This window comes from Solea senegalensis, linkage group LG18, assembly GCF_019176455.1.
Source record: "Solea senegalensis isolate Sse05_10M linkage group LG18, IFAPA_SoseM_1, whole genome shotgun sequence".
In the NCBI taxonomy this organism is placed as follows: domain Eukaryota; kingdom Metazoa; phylum Chordata; class Actinopteri; order Pleuronectiformes; family Soleidae; genus Solea; species Solea senegalensis.
Window position 1 is genome coordinate 5,531,520 of NC_058041.1, and position 13,525 is coordinate 5,545,044.

General features: G+C 43.9%; 1 protein-coding gene across 2 annotated transcripts in view; it reads left to right on the top strand.

The window, feature by feature from the left end:
• The window catches only part of bahcc1b (BAH domain and coiled-coil containing 1b), a 78,549-nt gene extending 69,406 nt beyond the window's left edge, over nucleotides 1-9,143 (top strand). For both annotated transcript variants that reach the window (XM_044014641.1, XM_044014640.1), the window contains exons 20-28: nucleotides 1,202-1,406; nucleotides 1,624-1,741; nucleotides 2,612-2,687; nucleotides 2,947-3,055; nucleotides 3,155-3,271; nucleotides 3,363-3,500; nucleotides 4,286-5,730; nucleotides 6,633-6,869; nucleotides 7,676-9,143. In XM_044014641.1, coding sequence (XP_043870576.1) covers nucleotides 1,202-1,406; nucleotides 1,624-1,741; nucleotides 2,612-2,687; nucleotides 2,947-3,055; nucleotides 3,155-3,271; nucleotides 3,363-3,500; nucleotides 4,286-5,730; nucleotides 6,633-6,869; nucleotides 7,676-7,885 — 2,655 coding nt within the window. In that variant the 3' untranslated portion in view covers nucleotides 7,886-9,143. The remainder of the gene's footprint in view (nucleotides 1-1,201; nucleotides 1,407-1,623; nucleotides 1,742-2,611; nucleotides 2,688-2,946; nucleotides 3,056-3,154; nucleotides 3,272-3,362; nucleotides 3,501-4,285; nucleotides 5,731-6,632; nucleotides 6,870-7,675) is intronic.
• Nucleotides 9,144-13,525: the final 4,382 nt, after the last annotated feature.

A 13,525-nucleotide genomic window follows, 5' to 3' on the forward strand; every position in this document is an offset into this window, starting at 1 on the left:
GGACATTACATTGACTTATTCATTTCCTGGAGACTTAAGCGTGCATTCACACCAGACTTTCTTAATTGAACCATAGTTTGTTTGCACGGAAAGTTCCATTTGGGGAGGTGTAAATGCGCAACCAAACCAAAAATTAGGTCTCGGCAAGCTTCAAGTGAACCAAATGCAGGGCATTGTGGGTAAACACAACCAAAATGCATGTGCGTGTAGAACACTAGCCGGGAGAAATGTTTGGTGGTCAGACAGGGAGTGAGAATGTGGCTCCAAGTGACAGAAGTTGCCCCAAGAGATGAGCGAGTTTTCTTGTTCGCCGTCGGTCTCGTCTTCTTCATGATGCAGGCGAGGCGAGGAGGAGGAGTTTCGTTTCACTAAAAGTGCGAAAGTGTGAAAGCAAACTCGGACCGGCTGAAAGTTGCAACCCCCGATTGAACCGAGTCTAAGGTGAACCCGACCTGACCCTAACCTTCATCTGACCCTAACCTCAGCCTAACTTTAAAACATGTCTCCACCTCTGAATATAGTCATTCACTTGATTTTTTCTTGTCCCCCTAAGGAAGACAAGTCCCCATAATGTGTCTGTGTTAACAGATTTAGGTCCCCACAACATAAGGAATACCTGGTTGCACACACACGCACCCTCTCACTTACATTGACTGTTACGGTCTTTTCTTTAATACAAGCACAAACCTGTTGGGCGAGCTGACTTTTCATCATCCTGTCATCAGTCATCTTTGGATAGACTAGTTCCAACCGGTCTGTGTGTGTCTCTGTGTGCGTGTGTGTGTGCGTGTGTGAAGGGAGAATGTAGATTAGGATTCTACATTAGTGGGCGTCCACCTCGCTGAAGTGTCCTTGAGCAATGCGCTGAAGTCCTACCAGGTGAAGAGGTGCAGTTATTAGTGCAACCTCTGTTCTAAATGCGAACGATGGCAGTTGGGAGATGAAGAAGAAAAAAAAGACAAATCCTCCTGGCTTAATTGAAGTATCAAATGACACGAGGCGCTGTGCCTGCGGTGCTTCTTTTTAAAAAAAGGATTAACCACATCAATCACGTCAGACTGAAAAACGAATTAATTTGCGCACTCGCAGATCCTGTTTATTGTTGGCTGATTCCGATGCATAATTGAGTGATGCCATATCCTGCTCCACCCCACACCCACACCCACACCCGCTGACGTCTTCTCCCGTTTCCTGTGTCCAGGCCAAGGGCCACGCGGTGAGCCGGCTCCTGCAGAGCTTTGCAGCCGACGACGGCTTCCGCTTGGACGAGGAGAGCAGCTTCTCCGAGGGCGAGGAGGAAGACGAAGACGAGGAGGAGGAGGAAGAAGAGGAGGATGAAGAGGAGGAGGAGGCGAAGGAGAAGAAGTCAATCCACCTTCCCCCCAACATGCCTTGCAGAATACCCGGTGGGCATAACCGTGACACATCATTTATAATTACACACACACACACATGCAGATTTGAAAAGCATGCTGGATCCTTTCCTCACACACACACACACACACACACACACACACTCTTCCTTGCCTCTTTGTTCCTCTTCCCAGCAATTATTCAACACACTTACAAATTATGGATGTCTTACCCTGTATTCTCTCCATCCTTCCCTCCTTCCACCCGCAGCTCTGCCCAACTGTGTGCTGAGTAAGGAGATGCTGGTGGACGGGCTGAAGATCCTCATCTCTAAGGAGGACGAGCTGCTTTACGCCGCCTGTGTTCAAACTCTGGACCTGCCTGACATGTAAGACGCGACATGTATAAATGGAACCTTTATTTAACCGGGGACAAAGATTTATGAACCCCTTTTAAAGAATAAAATAGGGTTTCACCACTTTTTTTCATTTAAAAAGATGGAAAAATGTAAAACAAGGATTCAGATTATTATATTTAATAGATTTTCCTGATTAATCTCATTATTTAGCCACGTATAAAGGATACGTCCAGCTTTAAATTGGCTTGCAAGACACCATTATTAAATATATAGTTTATAAAACACAAATCACAGCCAACGCTAAACAAATAAACCTTCCTGACGTTTTTCTCCATGTTTGTATACATCAATCTTAAAAATCCATCATCATTGCTGTATAATATTTCAGGTTTTTTGAGAATACATATCATTATTTAGTGAAGGTGTTCTTAGACCGTCGTCGTAGTAAAATTGGGCCCCATCACTCAGCAGGTGTCACGTATGACCAATGTTTAAGCTTTCATCATCTGTAAGACACATTTAAAGCCCTCGGGGGACAGCAAAGGTATTTAAAAGAAAAAGACCAAAAAAAGGGCTCTTGTCTAATTTACAAAAGAGTCGAAAAACAGCAGCTGTGAGAATCTTGACAAACAAGAAGTCTAGACGACGACGAAGCCAAGACACAGTTGTTGGAGCCAACACAGCTGCCTGTAAAATAACTAAGCACCAAAAACATAAAATAAGCCCTGTTTTTGCAAAAGTAACCTTGGAAACTAATATAATTTCAAGGGTGTTAAATCGAGTGTAAAGGTGTAACTTACAATTGAAAGTAGCAGCTTTGTTTTTGGCAGAACTTTGTTTTTTTTTGTCTTTTTTTTTTTTTTATTAAATGAATTTCCTCCCTCTTGTGTTTTTATTTAGATTCAGTGTTGTAATTGAAGGAGAGCGAGGGAATCGCCCCAGGATCTACTCGTTGGAGCAACTTCTCCAGGAAGCAGTGAGTTTCTGACTCCACAGCGTCTGTTACACAAACTGAAAATACACTATACAGATTATATGGATTGGGACGGCTGACCATTACACCAACAGGGATTGTATTCAAATACATATACAGTACTTTAATATGAAGTTGCCGCCATTTTTGAAGACTTTCCTCAAGATTTGCTTAGAGCCCAAAGCCCGAAAAACAGACCCAATTCAATAATTTGCAGTACAATATCTTTCTTTTTTAATTTTCCTAACCTTTCCCCTGCTAGGTTTTAGACGTGCGGCCTCAGAATGAAGCCATCTTGACTGCAGGGACGCGAGTCTGTGCCTACTGGACCGAGCGCTCTCGCTGTCTTTACCCTGGATATGTCCACCGAGGTGGGACACACACGCAGCAACGTACTTCACACTATACACACACACGTGTGCTTATACACACTCACTACAGCTTTACTCATTCTGTGTGGTGTGCTTCAGGTGGTCCAGCTGAGGCAGAGAAGGAGGGCAGCGTGATGGTGGAGTTTGACGACGGAGACAGAGGAAGGATCTCGCTGGCAAGCATCAGACTTCTGCCTCCCGGTTACCAAATCTGCTGTGAGTGTGGAGAGTGAAATGTGGAGACGGAGAAGTGTGTGTGTGTGTGTTGAATAAATCAAAATTGAAACAATGAACTTGTCTCTGCCAGGTGCGGAACCTTCTCCAGCTCTTCTGATCTCCCCTGGTCGCCGCGGTCGACGAGGCTCCACCCAGGAGAAGAAAGACTCACTGATGGAGAAACCAGCCAATGAGGAACTGGCAGGGAAGCCTCAGGAGAAAAGACCAGGTGAGTTTAGCTGTGATCATGACCTGATCTTCAAGGTGATATTCAGGGTCACTGGAAACAGGAAGTACAATCTGCAGTTGCTTGATTAGTTCCAGAAGTTCTTCTAATGAGAATAAAGAGAAGTCAGAGCAGCGATTTCTGCTATTTGAGTCGCAGATGTGGTACAACTCTATGTGCTAATGCCGCTTTTCATTCACATTGAAGTAACAAGTGTTGAGAACCATTTAGGAAGTGACTGTAGATAACTGCAGCATTGTTTCTGACCATCAACACTTTCAATCGACTCAGTTTTCACATTCAGATTCAGTTTATTTGTCATTTATTCTAAAGTGAAAACGTAGTAGCACGGTCAACATTGAGTTTAAATCCACTGTGCTCAAGAAAACAACGTCGGTCCTGTGACAAAGCAGAGTGACATCATCAGAAAGACTTGCAGAATTTTTGGAATTGCTCTTTGGCCGCCTCATATTTGTCTTCCCATTTCCTCGTTAATCATTATTTTATAAGGTGTCAATGAAGTGCTCTTTGTAGTCGAGCCAGCTACATTTAACTCCTCACAGACTCGGGGTGACAACAAAAGGTGTGCGGCAGAGACAGGTTGACCAGGTTTGTTAAGGGTTGAGTAATGTATATGTCGTAACATACCTGGCCAGGTGAAGATCAAAGAGATAAGGATATTAAGTTTCCCCCCGAGCTCTTATATCCACAATTAATCTCCGTTTGTTCTTAAGGCCTGTCAGGTTGTATTGATTTTAACCCTTCTCTGTTGCTGGCTCCTTTTTCAGTTGGCAGACCGAAGAAAATTCACTCAGTGCCTAAGACTGCCAGCGCGCCGACGTCAGTAACGGACACCGTAACCAAAAACACCACCTCTTTGTTGAACTGGTCCGTGCCCAGGAAGAGGCCGCCCGTCGACTTCTTCCTCTTCAATGGCACGTCCCGTAAGACCCAGAGGAGAATACGAGAGCGAGATTTGGGTTTGTTCCACCGGCCGGCTTCTCACCCTCTAGTACCCTCGGCGCCTATCAAAGGAATCTTTGGCTCTCCCTTTGTAGTGGACTCATTCAGTAGCATCGCCAACGGCTACGCTGCCTTCGGAAGTGGCGGCAGCTCTGGAGCCGGGCGACCGGTCTCCACGGTAGCGCCGATTGGGCCGAGGGACTCCTCGGCTTGTTCCTCGGCGGTTACCATGGCAATGGTGGCAGGGAGCAGGAAGCCAGTGAGTGAACGTGACAGGAAACAGTACCTGGTGAAGCTGGACCACGAGGGAGTGACCTCTCCTAAAACAAAGAACAGCAAGGCGCTGCTGCGATTCGGGAGCGGAGGGAGAGGAGGGAAGAGCCTCACCTCTGTGGGAGCACCACTGCGATACATCCACCCGTCCTCGTTAGTGAAGGAAGGCAAGAAAACTCGAGCCGAAAGAAATAACACTGGAGCTCAGTCTGACACCCATCTTAAAGGCGCTCCACCTCCAAGAAAGGATCTTCTATCGAAAGGTGGTGGAGTCAAAGGTGGAGATTACAGTTTGGACTACGCGAGCGACTGCCCCAGCTCCTACTCCGAGCTGGACGAGGATGATGAAGATGCTGGTCAAGACGTCGAGGCACGTCGAAGAAGCGCCACGGTCCCATCGCACCGCGGCAGCCGTTTTCTGTCCCGCCTCTCCGTCTGCTTCTCCTCATCTTCTTCCTCCTCTTCCTCGTCGGGCTCCATCTCCTCCTCATCCCTCTGCTCCTCTGACAACGACTCCTCCTACTCCTCTGATGAAGAGACCTCCTCTGTGCTGCTGCGCCGCGCGCTGCTGCAGCAGGACAAACACAAGCACAGGCAGAACATGACCTCCAAACTCCTCAACCCTGACCCCACGACCTCCAACTCCTCTCCCTCGGCCTCGGCGCCGGCTCACGGCTATGTGGCCAAAGCCAGCATGGCCGTGTCGGGGTCCAAGGCGAGGGTTGACAGAGCAGAAGACAGGAAGACAGAGTTTGTGTCAAAGGGAGGTATGGGTTCTAACAGCAGCACCGCCAAGGCTCAGCTAAAGAGGAAAGAAGGAGTTCCTAACAGCCACCATCAGAGGCAGAGCAGTCCAGTGAACCAGCAGCAGAAACCTGTCACCAAGGACCAGCCGACAGTGAAGAGGCAGAGGATGTCATCACCCGAGCCGCTTTCCAACATGGCTCCCCTGCTGCAAGGACGCCAGCTGTGGACATGGTCTGGCAACCCCACGCAGGTAACACACAATCTCTGAATCTTGTTGATTAACCCTTTTTTTTTTTCCTTTGGCAACTACCCCTTTTTTTGTAGTGGAATTGTGGATGTTAATCTCTTAAATCCCATAACATTGAAAGCTTAAACACTAAAAGGTCCAGTGTGTAACATTTAGGACGGTTTATTGGCAGACAAAATGTGAAATGCATGGACGAGCTCGGCTGTCTGTTCAGGCTGCTGATGGAAGCCTCCAAAACAAATGAAATATATGCCAATGAACCCTTTTAAATGGTACAAATTTGAATCTCATGATTCAAGTAGGTCACTGATTGTTTCCTCAGCGTCGCGCCCTGGGACTCCATTCTGCCTCGGACTCTGTCCACACCGCACCGACACTATCGCGCTCAGTCGGTGTTGTTTGTTTATGAATTAGTTCTCCTGATTATTTTGCCGACGATTTGGAGATAAAGGAGCACAAAAACACACAGTTTCCCGTGTTTGTTTTCTTTGGAAACATCTAGAGATGTGCAGCTTAGAGGGAAAACGCTGACCTTCCAGCGTAAAGCACAAGACGGAGCAGAAATGTAGGTGTTTCAGTCAGAATGTGATTAATGTGAATATGACCCGACGATGAGCGTCTGTGCCGTTGCCTGAAGAGGATCAGTGTAAGTCACTGTACCCGGAAAAAGAAAAAGCATTAGCTTTACTTGATATGTTTATTTGCTAGAAGCAATTTTTTTGGAGTGGAAAAACACATTAAATCCTACATTATTTTTGTAGACTGGTTTTAGCAAAACAAGCAAAAAAAAACCCAAATTAATTTTACTGAAATGAGGCCGGTGGTGAAATAAGCCTTTCACGCTGAATAAATTGACCGCGAGTCATGTTTTCGTTTTCTCTTTTTTTATTCTCTTCCCCCAACAGAGGCGAGGTCTGAAGGGCAAAGCCCGCAAGCTTTTCTACAAGGCCATCGTGAGGGGCAAGGAGACGGTGCGTGTCGGTGACTGTGCCGTGTTCCTGTCACCTGGACGGCCGCAGCTGCCCTACGTGGGCCGCGTGGAGAGCCTGTGGGAGTCGTGGAGCTCTACCATGGTGGTCAGGGTCAAGTGGTTCTACCACCCGGAGGAGACTCGCTTGGGGAAGCGACACCGCGATGGCAAGGTACAGGCTCGAGCAAAGCGAATTTCTAAAACGAGAATGGTCAAAGTAACAGTGTGTGACGTTTTTATATATATATATATATATATATATATATATATACATATGTATATATATATATGTCTATATATATATAGACATATATACGTATATATGTCTATATATATATAAAAATATATGACCACTGTGCTTCTTACCCTATTCCCATCCGATACGAGCTGCACTTCAGCTCAGTTCTTGAAAGTTGTAATATTTGCAGTTCTAAATACTCCAGCGTGGGGCGGGTAATTCCCAGGAAAGCTGCACAGGAAGTCATGCATTTTACATTTCTGGCAATGTCAATACTGGTTTGTTTGGAGTAAGTGTAAGAAGAAAAAAAAAAGAGCGGGGCAGCTACAGTAGTAACATCCAACCATCGCTGAGCAAACATGAAGGATCACCACACGCAGAAACTAAAGGTTTATCCGGAGAGTGGCGGCGATGTGCCACACAGAAATGAAACACTCTCAGCGTCTTATAAGACCTATGAGAGTCCAGAGTGTAAATCTTTGTGATATGTTATGATGAGGCTGCCAACTGCAACAAACGGAGAACATCAGGAGACTACGGTGGCCTTCACATACCACAAAAGGATGTCATTTCCTTTTCATTTGCCTGGTTAACTTCAGTCTGGTGAAGGGAAATCACATGACAAGAAGTACAACCATGCAATTCTCCATATTTAAGGACAGTATTTTCATTAACCCTCCTAAATATCACACAGTGGACGTTTAATTTAACCTTTTTCTTACTTCCTGCCTCCATCATAGAACGCCTTGTACCAATCCAGCCATGAGGACGAGAATGACGTGCAGACCATTTCCCACCGGTGCCAGGTGGTCAGCAAAGTCGAGTACGATCACCTGACGCGCGACCGCAAGCCGGGCACGCCGGCGAACGACCTGTTCTACCTGGCCGGGACCTACGAACCGACCACGGGCCAGCTGATCAGCGCGGACGGCATGGCCATCGTGTCTTAGAAACCACTGGCTCGAAGGAAATCTATAATACTGACCCAACAACCTCTGGAGTTGACTGCCTCACGGACGGTCCCTCAGAGCAGGACAGGGGACGGCAGGCGACCAAGACACAAAAGTTCTGGTTCTACTTACGGTCTGTCCCTTGTAAGCAAAAGGAGCGAGTCCACTGGAGACAGTTCAGCAGTACTGGCACTTAAGAAGAGTCCGGCTTGTTCTGGGGAAACGTCTGACCCGTGTCGGTCAGAGAGAAAGCGTTTCATCAGACGGGGGCTGAGGCTCGTCGTCGCAGTGAGAGTAAACTGCTTTGGGAGTTTCTCGGCGACAGAAGAACAGGAACCAAGGACATGAGCACTTTGGAGTACAGGAGCTTGGATACGCGACGGAGGGAGGACGGCCCATTTTGATTATTTCTCTTTTTTTTGAAGACAAAGACAGAGACAGACTCGGAGAGCAGGAGAGACTGTATGGTAAGGAGAGACTTACCGTAAACCACACTGGTTTGGATGGTTTTTAATGGTCTTATACTGGTAGTTTGATGACGACAACACGATTGGGGAAAAGCCCAACAGGACCAAAAAGCACTGTTGATCGGGAATGTGTGTGTGTGTGTGTGTGTGTGCAGAGTGGCTGTGTCGCCCCCTGTTATGAGCTCTAAGTAAATAATAGCGCTTCAGCGTGCGTGTGTGCGTGCGTGCGTTGTACGTACGTACGGAGTTTGGTCGCGCGCCTCGTGCTCGCCCAGCAAAGACGACATTGCGCTGCGCCGCCGTCGCATGCATGTACGTCTCTGATACTCAGATTATTAATCTATAATTTCAGTTCTTAACGTGTAGTTCTCGCTCTTTTTTTTCCTCCTGTCAAGCCATACACGTCAATACCTCTCTCTCGTATCCTACACAGGTGCGGAGACACATGTACAGGTAGTTGGATTGTTTAATTTGAAGCTGCGTGTGTGAGCGAGCGTGTGTGTGCGTGTGTGTCTGTGTGTGTGTGTGTGTGTGCTTTGTACAGCATAACGTGTAAAATAACATGTTGTAAATACGTATACATATATATTTGTTCCCAGTTTTTTTTTCTTTCGCAGAGAAAAATTATTTTATTTAGATTTTTTTAGGGTGTCTGCAGGTGGGCGGGGTTGTGGGTGGGGTTACATCGTCTTCTCTCTTGATGCACTGAACAGAATTGAATGCTTGGACTTGTACAACTCACGTGAAGACTTTGTGGTTGTAAAGCCCTAAATAAGTAGAAAGGGTGTTTTGGGGGGTGATGTTTTTATAAAGAAAAATCAGAAAAAGGCTCTTTTAAAACATGTGTCCAAAACCTTATTCTTTTGTGTGTGTGTGTGTGTGTGTGTGTGTTTTATTGTTTTTGCTATGTTAAGAATGTGCATTTCCTGTTGTTTTTTTTCACAAATACTGGAAAAAGAAACTGAGTTTCTACTGTCCTCAGATCCTGAAAGAATCTAGTTGGTCTTTATCTGCAGTATTTTAGCCTGTATTTCCTATAGTAAATGTAAATATTTATCCGGTATCAAAACAAAACATACCAAAGCACCTGTGAGTTTACGCTTCAGCGCTATTAGAACTTTAATGGAGGGGGAAGAAAAAAAAAAAGAAGATAATAATAAAAAAAGACATTCAATCAAATCTGAATCCGGGACCCCTGCAATCACCGAGGTATTTGAAGTAGAGTTCCTCTCAGTGTCTTGCTCGTGTTCACCCAGCGTTGCTATGACAGCCTCGGAGAAACGCTCGCAGCAACATTGTCTGATGCGCTGCCCAGCTGATGCACTTGAGGTCTCTATGGCAACCAGAATGGCATCACATGACTGTGAAGGACAATCAGAGCCAATCAATGGGACAATGATGAGAGACGAAGAAAAAGAAACACAGATATGAAATGAGGATCAAATCACAAATTATGCTTCTTGTCACTTTTATTCCTGCTTTGCCAAAAATGTCTCTTGTGTGTGTGTGTGTGTTTTATGTTTTATGTTTGCTTGTTTTCCTTGTTTACCTTGGTCTTTGTGTTTATGCAAGCCTGTGATGACGGTGTGTCGTCAGTGTATAGGATGTACAGCGGGGGGAGAACACGAATGCCTTTTTCTTTTTCTTTTTGTAGGACATTGACTGACTTTTAACAACAATGTTGCTGTTACACTGCGAAGCAAAAGCTTTAAATCCGTTTAAACCTAATGTGAAACTCAGTTTTTTTCTTTTTTAATATTACTTTCCTGGGTCTTTAATTGAATTCTTTTTTAAAAGCTGTATTTTCTTTAAGAAACACTGGATTCAGATGGAAACCATAACCTTTTTGACCGAAACATCTTTTCTTTTTGTTTTTAAGACCCACTGGAACCTGCTTTGTACGGTCGCGATAGCCTACTAAAAAAATATATTATGTAATTTCAGTCATTCTTTGGAAATATGACTTAAATATTTCCTAATGTACAAAAAGAAAAAAATATTTATCTTAATTTTATTGCCTTTTGTGTTTCATTAAAAAAAAGATTCTTACGAAAATAAAACTGTGATTGATTTTTTTTTCCCCCCTGCTGGGTGTGAGTCTTCTAAAAGCTGCCTTGTGTTCATCAGCGCTGATCATTTGTCTGCGGTAAAGAAAATGGGCCGCAGAAGAAAGCGTGGAAAGAATGAGAAGGGAGGAGAGGGGGAAAAAGGGAAAAAACGCAAGAGGAGGAAGCAATTTGAAACTGTAGCTGTAGCCAATAGAAAAAGAAGAATGAGGGGAGAAAGGGGAAACAGTATCTCGCTGTGTTTCATAAGCATCGACGGGCAGGATAGAGTCTCCTCGGCCTGTACAGGTGGGTCAGGTATTCACAATAATGGAAACGGAACAGGACCATTAAGAGAACAAAGCGGGGTTCTCGTCTTTCAGCCCTGCAAATATAACAAATCCTCAGTGTGTGTGAGGAGAGCTACGTGAATGCATGAATTCATCCACCAGCGTTTATGCACTGATATTAATCCACGCCTGGATGTGTGCGAATGGGGGCGATTTTTTTGGCTTTCGACCAGCATTGTGAGGACATGTGGACGCTCCGAGGACATTCTCACTTTCAAACGCACGGGATGTAATTTCTGCCAACAGGGACCTTTCAATCAAAGTGATAACAAAAGACCGAGGACTTGTCCTGAAATTCACCCTCACAAACTCACTGACTTAAAGATGCGTTCTGAGTGAGTTTACCTGTGTGAATTATCCAGAGCATTAGTTTAGTTCAGCTGATTTATGAAATTCATTCACTGACAAAATAACCCAAAATGTACATAGAAAGAGAAAACAGAAAGAAGAACTATCTTGTTAAATCTGCCCCTTTGTTGCAACAAATACTTTACAAAGCGCATCATATATCCATCAAAACAGAAAAGAACAACAAAAAGAGAAAACTACAATAACTACAGGCTGATACAACCGAGACTTAGTTGCCGACTTGTGACTATCATTCCTAGGTTTTATAGGTACAAATACGAATCTATAGCATGTTTTTAACCTGTCATCTCAGTTGGTATCAAACTTAACCTAACACAGTTCATGATATTTCCACTGTATACTTAGATTCTTTGATTACTTTGTTTAGATTGTCCCATAAATTGAATAAATCCTTTCATAGAAATGCACTGTTCCATCAGTTTAGTGCCAAGATCTCTGTTCCTTTTAAATTCTAATGGATTTCTCTTTTTTCAAGTCTTTTCTGGATGTTGATTGATAAAGTTTCTATTGAGCTTTAAACATAATTTGTAAAATACTGTAATCTACTAACTAACTATGAAATTTCAAGAGTATTAAGAGATAAATAAAGGATTTGTTGGTGTAGGTCCCAAACTTGTCAAATTTTTGACATTTTTGGTGTTATCAAGGTAAAATAGTGTTGTCCATTAAATGTTATCCCATTCATGTTCTTATCATTTTAATCTCTAAAACATATACACATAAATCTTAGGTTAATGGCTGAAAATAAATCATTTGGTAAATTTATTTGGCAGCGTTTTTACGCAAAACTTTTTATATAACTCCTGTTATTAGATCCCCTATAAATTGTACAGATAGATGTTAAAGAGCTGGTTTTAGGGTTAGAGTTTGGGTATTTATTTGAGATGGTTAACATAAGGGAAAAGGCAGTGGGGAAAGGGAATACACTGATTCATGTGCGTGTGTGTGTGTAATGCGAGAGCGGAGAGGAACAGTGGAGATTATCCCCTGCAGGGTGTGGAGTTTCTGGGACAAAGTGCGCAAATTTACTGCATTTTATTTGAGACTTCCTGTGACATATTCACACCTTTTTATCGCACAGTAACCAGAGCCTTTGTGATGCGGCTTGTTGCAACAGTGGAGTCTAGATGGAAGATTTACCTTTGACCTCAAATTACACTCCGGCTGCCACAAAGGAACAAACTGGAGCGCAGCATTGTCGCCTTGAACTTCTGCCGTTAACTTTATTTTACTCGGAGCTGCTTCTTTAACATCGACCCCTCCCTCTGTGTTCGTCCCTTTCTCTTTTTTGCCGGCTCCCTGCTTTACTTGTCAATACAGGAAAAGTTGACTCACCTTTTTCTTTTTGCTAATGGTTCTTAGCCATAGTTTGAAATCTCACACACATACACTTAAGTGCGGGTCCTTTGTCCAGTGCTATGAGTTGTGTGAGTTTGTGTTTGCTTTCCTTTTGTCTTCTGTTTTTAGCTGCTTCGATAGTTTGACTTGTTATTACAAAGATATGAAATGGTACGCCTGCCAGTCTAGTCTGACCACACACACACACACACGTGTGCCCATTCAGCCCACTGTTGGGCTTGTACATCCTCCTCATCGGCCCCTCAATCAACCAACGCCTTCAAAACACACAGACATTAAGTGCAGTCTTTGACTCCTTATCAGCAGGTTTGCATTGGGCTTATCTGGTTGACATTGTTAAACTACTTTACCCAGAATGCAGAGGGAGATAGGGGTACAATGGTTAGTGGTGATGGGTGGGGGGGGGGGTTGCCCTCTGGGTTAATGAGAGAGGGCTTTCACGTTGTGTGAGCAAACATGGCACAAGATGATTTGTGTGTGTATGTAAAGGGTCAAAGTGTCAGGAAGAGGTGCGGTACTTTTTTTCCCTTCTTTTTTAATTTTATTTTTTCTTGTGGTAGGCTGCTGAAGTGGCGTGGAAACGCCGCATCTCAATTAATAAATGAGTCATTAATTTCATATGTTTATATAATAAAACTATAGTAATTAAAACTCAAAGTGCCTCACATGATGTACACATGTCTCAGAAGAAACAAAAATGAGAAAGAGAAGAGACTAAAAGTACTTATGAATGGCCAAAAACAGCAATAAAAGATAGACACAGGTAAAATGGACTAAAATATGAGAATAAATAAATTAAGAAAGTAAAAGTTTGATAAAGATTTGAATAAAATGTGATAATATTCTCTGCTGGAAATAATTAATAGGACACTATTAATAGGTACATCTGAGAAGTTAATGGTCTCAATCACTAGTTTCAGCTCCTCTCCTACAGAAAATGAATTGTGAATGATGTTCAATGGTTTATGATAGATTATTTTGTGTGGATCAGTGTGACTGACAGCTGGTATTGTCCAGTATGAGCCAGGTTGCAGGGGACGCCTCTGAATT